The sequence below is a fragment of the Sorex fumeus genome, unplaced genomic scaffold, assembly GCF_029834395.1.
Source record: "Sorex fumeus unplaced genomic scaffold, SorFum_2.1 ptg000047l, whole genome shotgun sequence".
Classification (NCBI taxonomy): Eukaryota; Metazoa; Chordata; class Mammalia; order Eulipotyphla; family Soricidae; genus Sorex; species Sorex fumeus.
Genome location: NW_026606104.1, coordinates 5,429,540 through 5,447,155, shown reverse-complemented (window position 1 = coordinate 5,447,155; position 17,616 = coordinate 5,429,540). Strand labels below are relative to the sequence as shown.

Sequence of the window (17,616 nt, the reverse complement as noted above, 5' to 3'; positions counted from 1 at the left end):
CAAGGCTTCCTCTCCCCAACTCCCACGCCCCTGTGGCTGGGGGCACGTGGAAGGGCCACCCCACGTGTCCCCTTCAGGCATTCCATACCACCACCTCACTCTGACTGAGGGTTGGCAGGTGCAGGACTGGGCCAGGTCCACATACCTGTGGGCTCCAGTTCAGGATGGGAAAGGGTGCCTCCAGTCGGCTGGGCGAAGGGGCAGAGGCCTGTTCCCACCCCACGGCCCCCACTGGTGTGCAAGTCTGGACTCTCACAAACAAGGATGGGCGAGGCCGGCAGGAAGAGGGGTGGGGCGAGGCTGTGCTGCTGCTGGAAAGTTCTGGCCTGGGGAGGTGGGGGAGTGTCCGATTCTCCCTCCTGTGGCGGTTCCAACGCCTGCTAGCCCTGCCCCTGTGCCTGTGCCAAGGAATGTGCCGGGGAGAGGCGGCTGGAGAGACAGGCCGAGCGCGCACAGGTCCTGACTGGGGGGCACGGGAGGGCGGCTTGTGGCAGAGCTGACATCCCTCACTTTCAGCCTCTTGTTGGGCATCTCCCTGGGTGCCATGAGTGTTCTAGTCCTACCAGGCCTTGGGCCAGGAGACCTGTGGTGGCAGGACTGACTAGGCACTGGCCTAGCAGTCGGGGTTCTGGGAAGGAAATGGGGGTGCTGGGAGGTAACGAGTGAGGCTCAGGGTTACTGAGACAGGGGCCACTGCTGCCGGGTCTGGCTCCACGCTGAGCTTTGGCCCCCCCAGCCCCCCTTGTGTGGGACCACAGAGGCCCCGGGCAGGGCCTGGTCAGAAGTTTGGGCTCACCAGGAGGCTGTGCGGCTGGGCCAGCAATTCCACCTGCAAGTCTGTTCATACAGCCTGGCCCGGCCGGGCATTGAAAGGACCCAGCTGGGGGCCAAGTGCCCACACCCCGACCCCCATCTTGTCTCCAGGTTGGCGTGAGGTACAGGGCACCATGCTCAGTCTCAAGCTGCCGCAGCTCCTGCAAGTACACCAGCTGCCACAGGTGAGGGGACCCGGGACAGGGAGGGGGTCTCAGCTGATAGCAGTGCCCTCTGATCCTGGAGCAGCAGGCCGTGGCCTCCATGCTGTGTCCCCTGGCACCCCCAAACGCCTCTGTTCCCCGACTCTGGCTTTTCTGTCTCAGCTTTGGCCCCTGGGCAAGGTGGGGGCTGGGGGCTCTTTTGGTTTGGGGGTCCTTGGCTTCAGTCCTGTTTTCAAAGGCTTGGCATAGGTGTCGGGGCCTGGCACATGGCCCCACGGTGCTCTCCCAACCCCACCACAGGTGTTCTGGGAGGATAGCATCATCGCGGGGTACCGGCACCCCACCAGCTCGGCTCTGGACTGTGTCCTCAGCTCCTTCCAAATGACTAATGAGACAGTCAACATCTGGACTCACTTCCTGCCCACCTGGTGAGGGATGCTGTGTGTGGGGGCTGGAGGCTGCTCTGGGATTGCCATGGGCTCCACATGTTGCCTGAGCATGTGCCCACCTGCCACAGGTACTTCCTGTGGCGTCTCCTGGTGTTAGCAGGGGGCTTGGGCTTCCAGGCGGAGCCCTACCACTGGCCACTGCTCATCTTCCTGCTGCCCACCTGCCTCTACCCCTTGGTGTCCTGCTGCGCCCACACCTTCAGTTCCATGTCGGCCCGTGCGCGTCACATCTGCTATTTCCTGGACTATGGTGCCCTCAGCCTCTACAGCCTGGGTGAGCACTTGGCCGAGTGGGGGTCTGGGCGGGGCGGTGGGGCGCCTGGGCCTCAGCTCCCCTCTCTCCACAGGCTGTGCCTTCGCTTACGCAGCCTACTCCATGCCGGTCGCCTGGCTGCACAGCCGCCTACACCAGCTCTTCGTACCAGCTGCTGTACTCAATACCTTCCTCTGCACCAGCCTCTCCTGCTACTCCCGGTGGGTTCCCAGGTGAAGCGTGGAGGCAGGCAACGCACCCCCAAACACGCAGATACCTGGCATGGCTGAGACATCTCCACCTTGGTCTGCTCCTCAGATCCGCAGCACTGCCCTGGGGCCAGTTCTGCCAGGGGGGTCATAGGGCATCCCTGCCCGACAGGCCCAGGGCTGCCCCAGTGGCCACCCTTGGCGGCAGCCCAGGAGGTAACCAGCCTGTCTTGGCACCCAGGTTCCTAGAGCTGGAGAGCCCCCGGCTCAGCAAGCTCCTGCGTTCAGCGGCCTTCGCCTGCCCCTTCCTGTTTGACAACCTCCCGCTCTTCTATCGGGTGAGGGGCCCGAGACCCGCTCCCCTCCCCAGTCCCCAGTGCTCACTGGATCTTGGACACAGGGGCCCTCTTCGGCCACCCCTCCCAGAGTGCTCTTGTTCCCCCAGCTCTGGCTGTGCTGGGGCAGGGCCCCCAGCTGCGGGCAGGAGGCACTGAGCACTAGCCACAGCCACCACCTTCTCTGCGCGGGCCTCACCGGCTTCCTCTTCGCCTCCCATCTGCCCGAGCGCCTGGCTCCCGGGCGCTTCGACTACATCGGTGAGGCCTGGGCCGTGTGGGAGCCAGGGAGGCAGCACGGGAGGCTTGGGAGTACCTCGCCGGCCGGTGGACAGAGCGGGGCTCTGCTGAGCTTCCCCCTCTCCCTGCAGGCCACAGCCACCAGCTCCTCCACATCAGCGCTGTGCTGGGCACCCACTTCCAGCTGGAGGCAGTGCTGGCCGACATGGGTGGGCGCCGGGCCTGGCTGGCCGCAAAGGAGCCCCCACTGGGCCCAGGGCCCACACTGGCCACGCTGGGCCTGGCAGTGACCGGGAACCTGCTCATCATCGCTGCCTTCACAGCGACCCTGCTCCGGGCACCCAGGGCCTCCTCTCTGCTGCAGGAGGCCCCGCTGGAGGGGGGTGCGAAGGCCAAGCCACAGTAAGGCTGGCGGGAGGCAGAGGCCAGGCCTGGCTCTGGGGTGGAGCCTTCCGCCAGCCTGCTAAGGTAGGGACACCCTGAGCCTGCAGCCAAGGCTGGGGGCACAGCGAGAGGCAGCGCCGGGGCTGGATGTGGCGAGGGTCGGTGGGGAGGTGAGTGGGTTGTGGCTGGAGGCTAGGATGGGGAAATGGCTCATCGGTCCTGGGGCTCCATGGGCCACTAAGTCAGGTGCAGAGGCCCGTGGGCACCACATCCGTCCTAGCACAGCTTGTGTTCCAGGTGACCAGGCCTTGCATGGGTGGTTGTGTGGGTTCAGTTGGGAGTCAGATGGGGACTGTCAGACCTTAGGAAAACCCCTTTCCGGAAGCAACAGATAACAAATAAACGATACTTTCTGGGGCTGAAGTGGCGAAATCTCTCCACCCTACTCCTCTCTGGGACAGACAAAGACTCACAACGACCAAATCCTTTCGGGTGTTTATTCTGGAACAGCGACTGGGACAAGGGACCCCATTCCTGTGGGCAGGGCCGGGAGTGCAGTGGGTCTGGGGCAGTGAGGGAGGGGGCAGGGGATAGGTCTGGGGCAGAGAGGGAGACTGGCCGTGGGGCGCAGGCTCTAGACGGTGCCATAGAAGCGCTGATAGGCATCCTGGAAGCCAATCTGGTCTGCCAGCTCGTCACAGTCCGGGTTCAGCTCACACACCTCCCTCTTGGGCTCCAGGGGATCTGGATAGGGGGCTGGGGCTCTGGGCCCGATACAGTGACCTCAGCCTCCGGGCCTAGCACCCAGCCACCCTCCACCCACGAGCAGGAGTCTCGGCATCCCCAACTCTGCTCCACAGCCTTACCCCTGGCCAGGGTCCACGTAGCGCCTGAGTCTCTTCACCACCTCGCTGCCCTCCTGCCTGGTCATGAAGGCTGTGGTAGGGGTGGGATGAATTTAGGGCACAGATGGGGAAGGAGTGGTGAGGATGGGGGTTCGGGGACCAAGGGTGGGGTGGGGGTTTGCAGTCAGCTCCCCTGGGGGCCCTCTTACCTGCACCTTTGCGGGGCTCTGGGCTGCTGGGCTTGGCATCTGTGGAAAGAAGGAGCCATCAGCCCTGCCCCTGGACCCTCCGGAGGGGAAGACGGCCCGGGCATGGCAGGGCACTCACCCGCCTGGCTGGTGCAGCAGAGCATGGCCAGGGCCAGCAGGGCGAGGAGCGTGAGGGGCTTCATGGTTGCTGGAGGCTGCTGGGCTGCCAATGCTCCCAACCCGGCCACTTTATACTCTCGGGGCTGTGCCCAGGGAGGGGGCGCCAGGCCACAGTGCAGGCGGTCACAGGGACTACGCCAAGGCTATTTGGGGGTCATCCGCCCTAGCTTTGTAGGCCAAACCCCAAAGGATGTTGTGGCTGAGGCTGTGGCGGGCGGGCAGGCCCCTGGGAGCGGGGGTGGAAGTGGGCTGCAATTACATGGCCGGGCCCTGCCCTGGGCCCCTTCGTCACCCCCAGCCCAGCCAGTCTCCCGGGGGCACCTGCAGAACCAGCCCGAGGCCGGACCCAGGCTGTGATCTGCAGCTGTGGGGGCAGTGCCAGGCTCACCCTTGGGAGAAGAGGCCGGGAGGGAGGGCTGTTCGCAGGCTTCCGCTCCGGGGTGCCCACTCTCCTGCCTTGCAGTTGCTCTGGTGTGAACTTGGGTGGGGGACTTGTCCTCTTAACCCCACCCTGCCCGGGCTCGGCTTCTACACATTGCCTTCTGCAGGGCTCCCCCAACTCACACTGGCTCCCTGGAGTGGCACAGCCCCGACATCCTCCTGTGTGCTCCCAGACTCAAATCTGTAGGGGTGTGGCCCCACCAACCCTGCCCCTTCACCCCGGGGCATTCTTGGGGTTGCCCTAGGGCCGTGAGTAGAGGGAGTTGGGGCAGACAGGGGTCTGGTGGCCGGAAGCAGAGGCAGTGGAGGAAGCGCCCGCACAGATTACAGTGTAGGAGGAAGTTTATTTACAGATGTGGGATACAGGCCCGGGGCTGGCGAGCAAGGGGGCAATCAGAGGAGATTGAAACCAGGCTCCCCACGTGGGGGAGGGTGGGATGGGGACTGGGCCCAGCTCCCCAGGGAGCTGGCAACCGGGCGGGCTCGGTGTGCATGGCCAAGGCCCCAGAGTACAAGCCAGTGGGAACCTCTGTGGCCTCGGGTCAACCCTCTGTGTCCGTGACGCTGAGGCCTTGCTGTTTGTCAGGCCACGTGTCCAGGCTGTGCATGGCCACTGGCTCTACCTTGAAGCTTCTGCTCGTCCAATTCCTTACTCAGGCTCCCGCAGCACAGCCAGCAGCTCCTTCTGCTCCTTGTGCAGAGCCTGTGCAGACGGACAGACGATGGGCTGGGACCCTTCTCCCCCGCTTCCCCGTGTGTCGTGACCCCGCGGAAGGCTCCCGCAGATTCAAGACCCTTGAGCGAGGTGATTTCAGCCGAGCTCCGAACATAGGAAGGACAGTGGGGTGGGCCGAGGGCGCTCCCTGGGATCCCCCGTAGATTGGCAGCCTCAGAGCAGGGCGAGGGCTTTGCTCCCCTTGAGAGAAGAGCGATGGAGGTAGCCTCGGGGGGCTGGGGCCATTCCCGATTCACCTGACCCCAAAGAGTCTGGGCCAAGACTGCATCCGGCTCACTGCCCACCTCAGCCAGCTCTCTGGGATTTGAGAAGAGGAGCCAAGGACTCGGGGTGCTGATGCCCTCAGGAGAGAGCGGGGGGAGAGCACAGAGGAGCCAGAAGCCCCTCCCGGGGTCACACTGGCGTCTGGCAGCCACATGGCTCCACTTGCAGCTGTGCTGCGCCCAGCACCCAGCCTGACCCCCATTCCCCAGCTAGGCCCCAGTCACCTCAGGCAGGTCAGGGCAGGGACAGCGCAACAGGCTGGCACACGTGCTCGGCCTGCAGGACACTGAGGTCTAAATCCTCAGGAGCACCATTAGGAGCATGGAGAGCACCAGGAGTGCCCCAAGCATTGGGCTCGGCTGGGCTGGGAGCAGCTGCCCCTACTCCCCCGCAGATCCCCCCCCCACCAACACCAGCAGCTGTGACCCTAAAAACCTAGAGAGCAAGAAATAAAGGTCCAGGTCATCCCAGAAGAACAGTGCTGGGGGCACAGGGGGGCTACTCTCTGTGTGACTGTGTGCCAGGTGCAGCCCGGCCCCCCACTCACCTGCCAGGCCTTCCACCGCGCCCCGCACTGCAGCTGCAGCTCTTCCACCTGCCTGCGCCCGGCCAGCACCTGCTCTGCCAGCTGCCGGTTCTCAGCCTCCTGCCTCTGCACGCGGCGCCGCAGGATGTCCCGCTGCTGCAGGAAGTAAGGCAGCAGGGGGCTGCGCAGATCCTTCTCTGGGTCCCCGCTGGGGCGCCTGAGACAAGAGGGGTGAGGCTCGGACCACCCAACCCTGAGCCTCCTGCCCCGCCCCCAGGCACACACATACCCCATGTCCCTCCCGGACCCTACCCCATGGCTCAGTCTCGGCCTGGCCTCCGTGCCCAGAACCTCCCACCATCTCTTCGGCCTTCCCAGCCAGACGCACAAGCCCAGCATGAGTGGGCGAGGGGGCACGCTCCAGCCCTGCTGTGACCAGGTGGTTCAGACTGAGCTGAGTGCTGGGCGAGGGAGCAGGACAAGAGCCCCCAAAGAGCACTGCTGCCTGAGATCTGAGATGTTGGCTAGTTAGGAAAGATGAGGAAGGAAAGGAGGGGCAGTGGGCAAAATGGGATCCCACGTGCCCAGAATAAGGAGACAAGTCACCTCCGATGGGCACTGAAGGCCACTGGATCTTTATTTTTCTTTTTTTTTTTTTTTGGTTGGGGAGGGGGGCACATATGGTGGTACTTAAGAGACCCTGTGGTGCTGAGGGTCAAACCTAGCCTCCTGCGTACAAAGCAAGAGTCAGCCCACTAAACTGTCTCTCCGTTTATTACTTTAGGCTTTTGGGGGGCCACACCCAGCAGTGCTCCAGGCTTACTCCAAGCTCTGCACAGAGGGATCACTTCTGGAGGGGCTCAGGGATCATACATGGTGCAGGGATCAAACCCAGGCTAGCTGCAAAGTAAGCATCCTACTAGTTGTACTCGCTCTCTCGCTTTTGCTCCTATAGGTCCTTTTTAAAACTATTTTTGTCAGGCCAGAGAGGCCATTGGGCTAGAGCACAGGCTTTGCATGTAAGATGCCCAGGTTTGATCCCCAACATCATACAGCTGCCCAAGGAAACCCAGCACTGAACGGGAAGAAGCCCCTCAGCAGTGCCTGGTGTGGCTCCAAAACCATGGGGGGAAGAAAATCTATTTAAAAAAAAAAAGTCTCTTTTGTTTTGGGGTGGGGGTGGGCAGAGCAATAGCACAGCAGGTAGGGGTTTGCCTTGCATGCGGTTTTATCACTGGCATCCTATATGGTCCCCTGAGGACCCCTGGGAGTAATTCCTGAGTGCAGAGCCAGGAGTTGCCCCTGAGCATCACCAGGTGTGATCCAAAACACTAAAAAAAAAATTTTTCCCCCCAGGAGTGGAACATGTTATTAAAAGTAAAGTACAGGCCTGACATGCATGAGACGTGGGGCCAATCCCAGAACCACAAAAAAGGCCTTTTTTTTTCTCCTGGGGAGTGCTGGGGAGATTGTTTTCTGGCTAGAGCTGTGAGTTGGATCCCTGGAGCCGCTGAGCGAGCTGCAGCACGTCAGTGCTGCCAGGGCTGCTCTCTGGGGCGCTGGAGATCCACTGCCCCCTGCAGGCCACAGTGAACGGGGCGGCTCCTGGCAGCAACACGCAACACTGAAGGGGCGCAGTGGGACGCACTCGCCTTACACACGGGAGGCCGTGTTCAAGCACAGGTACTGCAAAAACAAAAGTGGGGGCCAGGGCTAGGAAGTACGACCCGGCGAGTCCCCAGGTGTGCAAGCTCCATCACGGGAGCAGCAGCAACAGGGACAATTATTATTTTTTTTTTTTTGGGGGGGTGTCCCTGGCAGTGCTTAAGGAGCCCAGGGGACAACTGTGAGATGCTGTGGACTGAAATCAGGGCTTCCTGCATGACCTCAAAACTTCCTTTCTCAGGTACCAAGGTCAAGTGCATAAAACCATACATACAGGAATGCACAGAAAAGGAGCGGCCCCTTCCTCGGGCCCAGTACCCTCCTCAGAGGGGCAGCAGGAGACAAAGGCTCAGACCTCCCTTTCTGGGACCCCTGCCCCATGTCTCCTCCGCCCTTCTCATCCTGCTTGGCACACAGCTTGTGTCTTGTCTACTGTGGGGGTCTTGGCGTCTAAAGCAGGGTCAGGTGGTCCTTTAGGTGTCCCTAAAGGTAGGCTGAAGGAATCAGTGCACAAAATCTGGGCATGGGGTGGCCCCACCAACAGAAGATTCCAGACACTTCCACTCTGCTTCCCCAGGCTCGGTCGGACTCGACCCTCAACTGGACAACTCCTCGCAGTTGGTCGCAAGCCCCTCACTGCCTGCCCCTACATGGACACTCGTGCTGGCTTCCCCCACAACCAAAGGGCTCATTTCCTAAGCGGGTCCTGTATGGGGTCAGCCCTTCTGAGGGGCCCCTTCTCACCAGGCTGGTTCCTGGCGATCTTTGCCTTCCTCCACAAGTGCATCCAGGGCATTCAACACAGCTTCCAGGTTCCCCTCGGCCTTGATTTCTGCAATTTCCTCCTGAAGAGGAAGGAAGAAAGAGCCATAAAAAGCCCAGCAGGAACCTGCTGAAAACTGCCGAGAGCACGTGTGGCGCGATGATTCTTGTCCTGTGTCTTTTTGTTGTTACTACTGTTTGGGGGCTACACCAGCAGTTGCTGGAGGTTGGGAGCACTGAGGGGAGGCGGCAGGGGATCAAACTCAGGCCTCCAGCATGCACAGTCTGAGCTCAGCCCAATTTGCCAACTCCCTGGGCTCCTGTCCGCCCCCTTGGAATATAAACATTCCAACTTCTCAGCAGTGACTCTCAGCACGAAGGCGGGAAACAAAAGTGAGGCCTCAGAACAGGAGGCTGGCCAGTCCTCCCGCAGCGTAGCCCTCTGCAGCTGCGGGATGCACATGCTGATGCCCATGACGCATGACCACAGGGCATGAGATTCGCCCCTGCTGTGCCTCTGAGAGGTGCAGTTCCAGAGTGCACCCCTGTGTGCAGCTCTGCTGCAGGCCGCAGAGACACACAGCAGGGGAAGACCCCAGGGCGTCGGCGACCTGTACACTTATAATTAGGATAGCAGGGAGGGGACACGCCAGGGGCCGTATCTTTGGGAAGGGAGGGGTGATGATCACTGCCCACAGAAAGGGGCCCAGAAGGGTCCCCCGCCTTCAGGTCTGAATCCAGAGGTGAGCCCCTAATCTGCAGCAGCTGATTCCACTCACCAGAATCGACGTCTGCAACTGGGTCACAAACTTGTCATAGATTCGCTGCGACATCTCCGACTGCAGCTGTGAGAAGCGCTTGAAGCACTCGGTGAACCGCTGGTAGCTGGAGGGGAGAGAAGCCAGGCAGTTGGGGGCTCAGGCACTTGCCCGGGGCACCCTGACTTGGGCTGGCCACAACTCCGAAGATGGTGGCACCACACCCGGTTTCAGTCTTTCTTTTCTGGGCCACACCCAGCGGTGCTCAGGACTTACTCCTGGCTCTGAGCTCAGGAGCCTCTCCTGGCGAGGCTCAGGGGACCATATGGTGTGCTGCCACCCACTGTACTGTCACTCCAGCAACAGCATTTTTTAAAAATTTGTTTTATTTTATTTGGGTGGGGCTCCACCCAGTGGTGCTCAAGAGTTACTCTTGGCTCTGCACTCAAGTATTAACTCCTGGCAGTGCTCGGGCAACCATATGGGGTGTCAGGGATCAAAACCAGGTTGGCCGAGTGCAAGGCGAACACTTTACCCACTGGACTATTGCTCTGGCCTAACAGTTTCTAACGTGCTGGTGCGGGGACCACATGTGGTGGACTCTGTCATCCCTGCCCCCTACTGGGCTGGAGGCCAGGCCCAGGGCCTCAAGGGCACTTTCCTTCCTCCCACCAGGAGCTCACGAACAGGGGTGAGCTCAGCAGCAGGCCCAGGCACTTACCGAACATATGGGCCCCGACATGCTTCGATGAAGGTCCTGGCTTTGATGCCCAGCACTGCTAGGTTTCTAACAGTGCTCTCAAGGCCTCCTCCTGGCTCAGCACTCAGTAATTACTCCTGGGAGTGTTAGGGGGACCATATGGGGTGCCAGGGATCGAAGCCGGGCCATTTGTGTACAGTACACCCTATTCGCTATACTATCGCTCCAGCCCTCCAAAAGCTTTTTAAAAATTAAAAAAATGAAGCCAAAGAGCTGCAAGGGGACTGGAGGAACAGTGCAGTGGCATGTGCCTGCCCTGTCGGCTGAGGCCAGAAATTCACTTTCTTGAGCCACTGATCTGCTACCTGGGACCCCAGGCCACAGTGGAGCACTGAAGCTAGAGCCGGTGTTCCCCAGAAAGCCAATGCCCAGTGTGCAGGGCCTCTGGGAAGAGAAGGGAAGGGAAGAGAAGACAGACACCCAGCAGGCAAGCAGGCCATTCCAAGGACACAGGACTCAGGCCTATCCAGGCAGCCTCTGTGCTCGCAGAGCAGAAAGGGCCAGGAGCAAGGTGTCATCTTCCCCGGCTGGGAGCTCTGACCTGGAGCCATGTCCTGGGGCTCTGATCTGGAGGGGGAATACTGGCTTCCTCCCAGTCAAGCCACTTAACCCCAGGTCTAACGATCTCTGCTTAAGAGATCTTTTCTTGGAGCTGGAGCAATAGCACAGCAGGTTGGGTGTTTGCCTTGCACGCAGCCAACCCAAGTTCAATTCCCAGCACCCCAAATGGTCCCCTGAGCACCGCCAGGAGTAACTCCTGAGTGCATAAGCCAGGAGTAACCCCTGTGCATCTCCAGGTGTGACCCAAAAAGAAAAAAAAAGAGATCTTTTTCATTTTTTTTTGAGAGAGATCTTTTCTTCTTTTTTTTGTGGAGGGGGGAGGAGGGGCAGAGGTGGTCACACCCAGCAATGCTCAGGCGTTACTACTCCTGGCTCTGCACTCATGAATTACTCCTGGTGGTGCTTGGGGGACCATATGGGATCCCGGGGATTGAACCTGGGTCAACCGTTGCAAAGCAAGTGCCTCCCACGCTGTCATCGCTCAGGCCCCAGAGAGACACCCTTTCTCTAATCCTGGGGGCTTTCTGCCCCTTTCTTTTTCCTTCTATCCCCGTAAATAAAAATCTCTTCTGAATTCGGGAGAAAATAAGTGAATGCAATGAGGGGTGGGCAGGGCAGCGGCTGAGGTGCCTTCCTCTAGGTGGGAGACAAGAGTCACTGTCACGGGGGGGGGGGGGGGGGACACAGCTGAACTCTGGACCATTTACTTGCCATTCTCGTCTTCTTTGTATCATTTTAAAATCTATTCATCTAAAAACATTTTTTTTGCATTCTATTTTAGGCACTGGGGGTTTACAACATTGTTAATGACAGGGTTTTGTGCATAACACAATCCCTCACCACACCCTCCCTGGGTGTCCACTTCCCCTTGTCTTCTTGCCCAGCTTTCTGCTGCCACCCCTCCCCCCACACCACATTCTGTCCTGGCTACTCCATCTTCCAGCTGGGGATGCGGATATGGAGGCTTCTCTGCAGGCCTGAGGGAGGGTCTCTCTCCTCCCTCTCCCCTTCCTCCCTTTCTCCCTCCCTCCCTCTCTCTCTTTCTCTCTCTCTCTGCATCCCTGTGGGCTGGCAGCAGGTCAGGTGAAATCAGGTACTTACAAGCTGATGGTCAGACCGACCCCCATACCCATCTGGGGAATCAGTGCTGGGGCCCTCATCCTCCTAGTTCCCTAGGCCTTCCCAAACCCCAACCCATATTTTTCTGCTAATCCATTTATTTATTTATTTATTTATTTCTGCTTTCTTCTGTGTTACATCCAGCTATGCCCAGGGATCACTCCCTACAAGAATCAGGGACACAAAGCAATGCCGGTGACAGAATCTGGGGTGGCCCACGTGCGAGGCAAGCACCTTCACCCCATCCTACCCCACTGACCCCCCAATCCATGTTCGTTTATTTTTGCAGTATGGGGCTTCAAATGCAAGATCTCTCACATGCACAGTGAGTGCTCTACCACTGAGTCACTTCTCTGGACCCAGGCCGTGAGACTTGAGAACAGGTAACGAGTGAGAGCTCCCCGGGGTTGATGAGAAGAGCAGGTAAGCCGTGTGCTGGTCAGTAATCGGGGACATTCCTGACAGCTCAACGATATACCCTGAGAATAGATTACCCCAAGAGAAGGCACATGCCACACCTAAGCCCTCCCAATCATCATCCATGGGCTTCCCTCTGCCCTTCCAAACGGATACGACTGCCATTTCCCTTCCATTCCAGACTGGCTCTGAGAAGGCACACGTAAGACTGTCGGAAACGAGCACCCACCGTGGGCCAGGGCTTCACTCGGAGGGTCTGGGCTCTTGGTTCCTGACTGCCTGCGCTGGGTGGTGGGGTGACACCGGCAGCATCAGCCAGCACATCTTCAGTATTCAGACACATCTGCGACTCCAGGGAGGCCCCAAAAGCACAGCACAGGGATGGGGGTGTCTTCTGCCCCCTCAGCACAACCGCAGACATCTGCTGTGGTGCTGGCTCTGAGAGCCACACAGTCTGCGGCTTGGGGTGGTAGTGGGGGGAATGCGGGCGGCCGCGCCGGAGGCTGGCATTCAAGCAGGTCATTGTGGTCTGACACGGGTTTGGTCGAGGGAGATCCTGGGCCTCCTCCCAGCCCAGGGGCATCCAAGGGGCCGGACACATCTCCCCTCAATTCCAGGCAGCTGGTGGTGGCGCAGGTCCAGGACCGCGTGGGGCAGTATAGGCTGTGACCTCTGCAGGTGTCCCCTTTGGGGCCCGGGGAATTCACAGCACATGAAGAACCCAGAAACAGGCCTCCTTGCAGGAGTCCACAAGTGGAAATGCCGACTGAAAGTGGAAATGCAGGATTGAAGGACAATGTGAGTGGGACGAGAGGGAAGTGGGTCCTCACCCCAGGGCACCCCACAGGCTGACACGCTGTGCAAATAAAAGGGCCAGGACATGAATATTCACTCACATGGATGGTGAGTTCAGCGGGGAGCCAGCTGATCATCCAGATGCCATTAAAGGCTGTTCCAGGTCAGAGACAGGGCTCCAGGGGCTGGGCGCAGGCGTAGCCTCCCCAGCACTGCGTGCACCCCCAAGCATGGTTGGGAGCAAACCCTGAGCACAGAGCCAGGAATAACTTACTCAGCACTGCTAGGTGTGACCCAAAGCCAAAAAAAAAATATCCATTTGCTGGAGCCACATTCCTGACCCTCCACTGTTTTTAAATTTATTGGAAAATTATCTCATTTACTGCACTGAAAAACTTACTCTACAGACTGGAGAGATAGGACAGGGGTTCAGACACTTGCCGTGCACACGGCCAACCCTAGTTCAATGCTCTGGCACTACATATGATGCCCCAAGCCCTGCAATGAGTGATCCCTGAGCATAGGGTCAGGGGAAAGCCCTGAGCATGGCCAGGTGTCCTTCCTGAAAAAACCCCCAACTCACTGTGAGTCATTATATATGTTTAACTTTATATTATTATTATATTTTTTGAAGTGATCATCCATGTCAAGAGAGGGGTTCAGCAGGGTGATACCATTTCATCGAAACTCTTCAGTGCCATCCTCGAGAACGTCATGTGACAACCGGAGTAGGAAGGAATGGGAGTGAAGATAGACGGTCGGCAACTACACCACCTCTGCTTCGCTGATGACATCGTTCTAGTAACACCAAACATTAGCCAAGCGGCACAAATGCTGGCCGACTTCGACCGTGAGTGTGCAAAGGTCAGACTACAGCTGAATCTCATGAAGACAATGTTTATGAGAAACGATCTCATTCCTGACGTTCCATTCACACTCAACAGAACGAACATCTCCGAATGCAACAGTGTACCTAGGTCGAGAAGTCAACATGACGAATGACCTGGCACCTGAGTTGCGCAGGAGGAAGAGAGCGGCTTGGAATGTCTTCAAGAGCATCAAAGAAATAGCTAAGAGGACGAAGAACCTCCGACTCCTGGCACATCTCTTCGATTCCACTGTTCTTCCTATATTAACATACGGCTCAGAGACCTGGGCCCTAGGAAAACAGGATGAGAACGCTATTCGGGTCTCCCAAAGAGGAATCAAAAGAGCTATGCTTGGAGTATCACGCTTCACTCAAATGAGAGAAAGAATCCAGAGTTCCGACCTCCGTGGACAGTCAAAAATCAAGGATGCTGTCTCGTTTGCCAAGGCATCGAAAGTCAGATGGGCTGGACACGTAATGAGATTTGGAGACGACCTCTGGACTAGAGCCATTACTGACTGGATTTCACGGGACATCAAAAGATTGCATGGCCGCCCACCTACAAGATGGTCAGACTTCTTCATCAAGACCCTGAACGATCAGTTTGAGGCTCTTCGTGTTCCTAGAACTAGCAGACACCACTGGGCTACACTAGCACGTGACAGGGACGAATGGAGACGTTACTGGCGCCTGCTTAAGCAAATTGATGAGTAACGAGATGTCAAGTGATCAAGTGATTTCTTGGCGGGGGGGGGGGGGTGGGGGGGTGGGGGGGGCGACACCCAGCTGCACTCAGGGCTTACTCCGGGCTCTTGGCTTCTGTGCTCATTACTCCTGGGGCTGGGACTGAACCCAGGTTGGCCAGGTGCAAGGCAAGCTTGCCTTGCACACTACACTGTTTAGCCATATGTTTAACTGTAAATACTTAACTTCAGGGCCAGAGAGAGCCCAATGGGCTGAGCACAGGCTCTGTATGCAGGAGGCCCAGGTTCCTGCCCTGCCACCACATGGTTTCCTGAGCAATCCTGGGAACAGCCCCGAACACAGAGCCAGGAGTAACCCCTAAGCATTGCTGGGTATGTCCAAACAAAATGAAAACAAAAAAAAATTAGCTTTCAGGGCTGGAGTGATAGTACAGCAGGTAGGGCATTTGCCTTACACTTGGCCAACCCGGGCTCTATCTCCAGCATTCATATAGTCCTTTGAGCACCATCAAGAGTGATTCCTGATTACAGAGCCAGAAGTAACCCACCCCTGAGCATCACCAGGTGTGACCCCAAAACAAAACAAACCAAGTAACTTTAGTGATAGAGCAGTAGTTTAGCAAGTACAGTACCTGCCTTGCACACAACTGACCAGGTTTAATCCCTGGCATTCCATATGGTTCCTCCAAGTCCCACCAGGAGTGATCCTCAAGCAGAGCCAGGAGTAAGCCCTGAGCACCCCTAGGGTGGCCGCAAGACAACAAAATATTAATAATAATAATAACAACAACAACAACTTCACAATTGGGGGTGCAGTTCAAGTGGTTCAGCACCTACCATCATGTGATATGTTAGGCCCTTAGTTCCATCCCCAGCACTGCCTGGCCTCCTGACCGTCCAGGAGTGACATCCCCCAAATGAAACATTTATCTGTTGGTTTTTGGTTCACACCCATTGGTGCTCAGAGCTTACTCCTGGCTCTGAGTTCAGGGATCACTCCTGGAAAGCTCAGGGGACCATACAGGGTGTCAAGGATTGAACCCCAGTTGGCCGCCTGCAAGGCAAATGCCCCACCTGCTGTACTACCACTCTGGCCCATTCCCCAAATTATTTTAATTAACTTAAAAATCTTTAAGCTCAGAATCAACCTGAGGGGCTGGAGCAATAGCACAGCGAGTAAGGCATTTGCCTTGTATGCAGTCGACTGGGTTCGACTCCCAACATCCCACCGCCAGGGGTAATTTCTGAGTGCAGAGCCAGGAGTAACTCCTGTGTATTGCCAGCTGTGACCCCTCCCCAAAAAAAGGAATCAACCTGAAAATGCTTTGCTATCAGTGTGGACCACTCTCCACATGCATGAAGGCACCGGCAGAGGAACAAAGGCAGGCTGAGATCTCCAAGCCTGCTCGGATCAGGGCTGAGCATCCTCCACCCAGATCCTCCATCTTCCAGTAGGCAGGGGTCACACCCACCAACTGCCCCTGGCGCCAGGTAATCCCATCAACGGCCAAGACCCAGAGACTATAAAACCCAGCTCCTGGAAACGACATCTTATTATCTCATTCTTACTTTGGACAACCTGGCAGGCTACCGAATGTGACCTGCCCACACGGCAGAGTCTGGCAAACTCCCCATGGTGTACCCAATATGCTTAATACCGGTAACAATGATGGGTCTCATTCTCCTAACCCTGAAAGAGCCTTGAATATGGCACTATAAAATCTCTGGGCTAGGACGAAGGAGACGTTACTGGGGTCTGCTCGAGGCAATCGACGAACAACAGGATGATCGTGATTGTGATCAGTGCGGATAAACATGAAGGGCACCACATAAGGACACCAGCCATGTAAGGCCACCGCTAGCAGAGGGGACGGCGATCTCACACTGTCCACCAGGGGGCGTGCAGGGCCTGACCCTGGCCGCAGAGAGGCCCGTAATCAAGAGAAAGCTGAGTGTCTGGAGAAAGAGACACTGAGACAAGAATTTAAGCTCTCCACGTCTTACCAACCTCCTAGACTGCCACTCTGCTTCATTAAGAACTGGGCCGGAGAGTTGGTACAGGTGGAAAGGCATTTGCCTTCCATGTACCCAGCCTGGGTTCGATCCTGGCATCACCTAGGGCCTCCTGAACCCCACCAGAAATGTTCCATGAGCAGAGTCAGGAGTAAGCCATGGGCACTGCTGGATGTGCCTGGCAGGAGAGAGAACAGAGCTCAAAGGACTGAAGTGCCTGCATGCAGGAGGCGCAGTGCTGAGGGGAGCCCTACTTGGCCCCAAACCCAAATAAAATCATTCATAAGACCAGGAGAGAACGATTCCGGGAGTCTTTATGAGTCTATGGATAGTGGTCTGGGTGACAGGGTCAGGGTGGGGAACGCTGAGTTCTGTAAAGCGTGTCAGTTTCAGCACTAACTGCAGTGCTAAGTGCAATGGTGAGGGAAACTCTTTCCTCCGATGCGTCAGGGCCATACACAATCAAAACCAAGGCAGCAAGAGTTACCGTCATACACTTGGTCCTCCCGGCGAATTCGCTTTCCCACAGCAAATTACGCTTGGAGGCGCCGGAGAGTATTTTTCCTCGCTGAATTCGCAAAACCACCCGTGCCGCGGTTGCGAGCTGCAGCCGAGCCAGCGAGGAGGCCGGACTGTCCTGCCCACGTGACTCTGGGTCCCGACCTGGTCATCGATCGAACCCCTAAACCTGTGCATTCGCTGTCAATCATAAGCCCGGAGAAAACTAGTAGCTAAGGCGCACTAGGTCGCGGGCCGGGGCCCACGTGACCACACCAGGTCACGCCCCCCCCCGGTCTCGCGGGATCGAGACTTTGGCGGGACAAATCCGGCCCGCCCGCCCTAGCCGAACTTCGGGATTTGCCCACAGCTGCACTTCCTCCATCTTACCTCCCTGCGGCGACCAGCTTCTGGAGGAAAGTGTCCACCATGGTGTCCAGGAGCTTCACCCTCGAAAGGGCTGGGCTGGCGGGCACCGATCCCGAGGCTTCACCCTCGGGAGCCTCTACCTCACAGCAGCCGCCTGCACTGACGTTACTCGCCTCGGCCATGTTGAAGTCGAACCGCCAAATTGAGCTGGTCCGCTCGCCCCGCCCACCGGCGCACCGGGTTGGCCGCCCGCGGGGCCGGGCGCCTCCGATTGGAAGCAGCGGCCTGTCTGTCACTGAG

General features: G+C 58.0%; 3 protein-coding genes across 4 annotated transcripts; 1 reads left to right on the top strand and 2 right to left on the bottom strand.

Moving 5' to 3' along the window:
- The first annotated feature begins 277 nt into the window (after positions 1-277).
- On the top strand, positions 278-2,966 carry PAQR6 (progestin and adipoQ receptor family member 6). 2 transcript variants are annotated; one of them, XR_008793709.1, is made up of 7 exons: positions 278-456; positions 925-998; positions 1,278-1,405; positions 1,495-1,700; positions 1,774-1,900; positions 2,130-2,484; positions 2,595-2,733. XR_008793709.1 is itself a non-coding variant. In XM_056123287.1 (7 exons), the coding sequence occupies exons 1-7, from the start codon at positions 948-950 to the stop codon at positions 2,867-2,869; spliced, it is 1,035 nt and encodes a 344-aa protein (XP_055979262.1). In that variant the 5' UTR covers positions 837-947; the 3' UTR covers positions 2,870-2,966. The 2 variants fall into 2 exon arrangements, 1 of the variants encoding a protein (XP_055979262.1); XM_056123287.1 differs by lacking the exon at positions 278-456 and having other exon boundaries at positions 837-998; positions 2,130-2,226; positions 2,334-2,484; positions 2,595-2,966.
- A 510-nt stretch (positions 2,967-3,476) lies between these two features.
- Positions 3,477-4,487, bottom strand: BGLAP (bone gamma-carboxyglutamate protein). The gene is made up of 4 exons (XM_056123312.1): positions 4,020-4,487; positions 3,902-3,940; positions 3,714-3,783; positions 3,477-3,611 (listed from the first exon to the last, which is right to left on the bottom strand). Exons 1-4 carry the CDS (start codon positions 4,081-4,083, stop codon positions 3,482-3,484), a joined length of 303 nt encoding a protein of 100 aa, XP_055979287.1. The 5' UTR covers positions 4,084-4,487; the 3' UTR covers positions 3,477-3,481.
- A 232-nt stretch (positions 4,488-4,719) lies between these two features.
- Positions 4,720-17,535, bottom strand: PMF1 (polyamine modulated factor 1). The gene is made up of 5 exons (XM_056123311.1): positions 17,338-17,535; positions 9,234-9,339; positions 8,437-8,537; positions 6,049-6,244; positions 4,720-5,204 (listed from the first exon to the last, which is right to left on the bottom strand). The coding sequence occupies exons 1-5, from the start codon at positions 17,496-17,498 to the stop codon at positions 5,151-5,153; spliced, it is 618 nt and encodes a 205-aa protein (XP_055979286.1). The 5' UTR covers positions 17,499-17,535; the 3' UTR covers positions 4,720-5,150.
- Between the last annotated feature and the right edge of the window lie 81 nt (positions 17,536-17,616).

Bases quoted from the DNA above. Each gene is read 5' to 3' on its own strand.
- PAQR6 (XM_056123287.1), top strand. From the start codon at position 948: ATGCTCAGTCTCAAGCTGCCGCAGCTCCTGCAAGTACACCAGCTGCCA. The intron at 999-1,277 runs GTGAGGGGACCC...ACCCCACCACAG, and splicing joins AAGTACACCAGCTGCCACAG to GTGTTCTGGGAGGATAGCAT. The intron at 1,406-1,494 runs GTGAGGGATGCT...CACCTGCCACAG, and splicing joins ACTCACTTCCTGCCCACCTG to GTACTTCCTGTGGCGTCTCC.
- BGLAP (XM_056123312.1), bottom strand. From the start codon at position 4,083: ATGAAGCCCCTCACGCTCCTCGCCCTGCTGGCCCTGGCCATGCTCTGC. The intron at 3,941-4,019 runs GTGAGTGCCCTG...TTCTTTCCACAG, and splicing joins CTGCTGCACCAGCCAGGCGG to ATGCCAAGCCCAGCAGCCCA. The intron at 3,612-3,713 runs GTAAGGCTGTGG...TATCGGGCCCAG, and splicing joins TACGTGGACCCTGGCCAGGG to AGCCCCAGCCCCCTATCCAG.
- PMF1 (XM_056123311.1), bottom strand. From the start codon at position 17,498: ATGGCCGAGGCGAGTAACGTCAGTGCAGGCGGCTGCTGTGAGGTAGAG. The intron at 8,538-9,233 runs GTGAGTGGAATC...CTTCCTCTTCAG, and splicing joins AGTTGCAGACGTCGATTCTG to GAGGAAATTGCAGAAATCAA. The intron at 6,245-8,436 runs GTGAGAAGGGGC...CTCTTGTCTCAG, and splicing joins GATCGCCAGGAACCAGCCTG to GCGCCCCAGCGGGGACCCAG.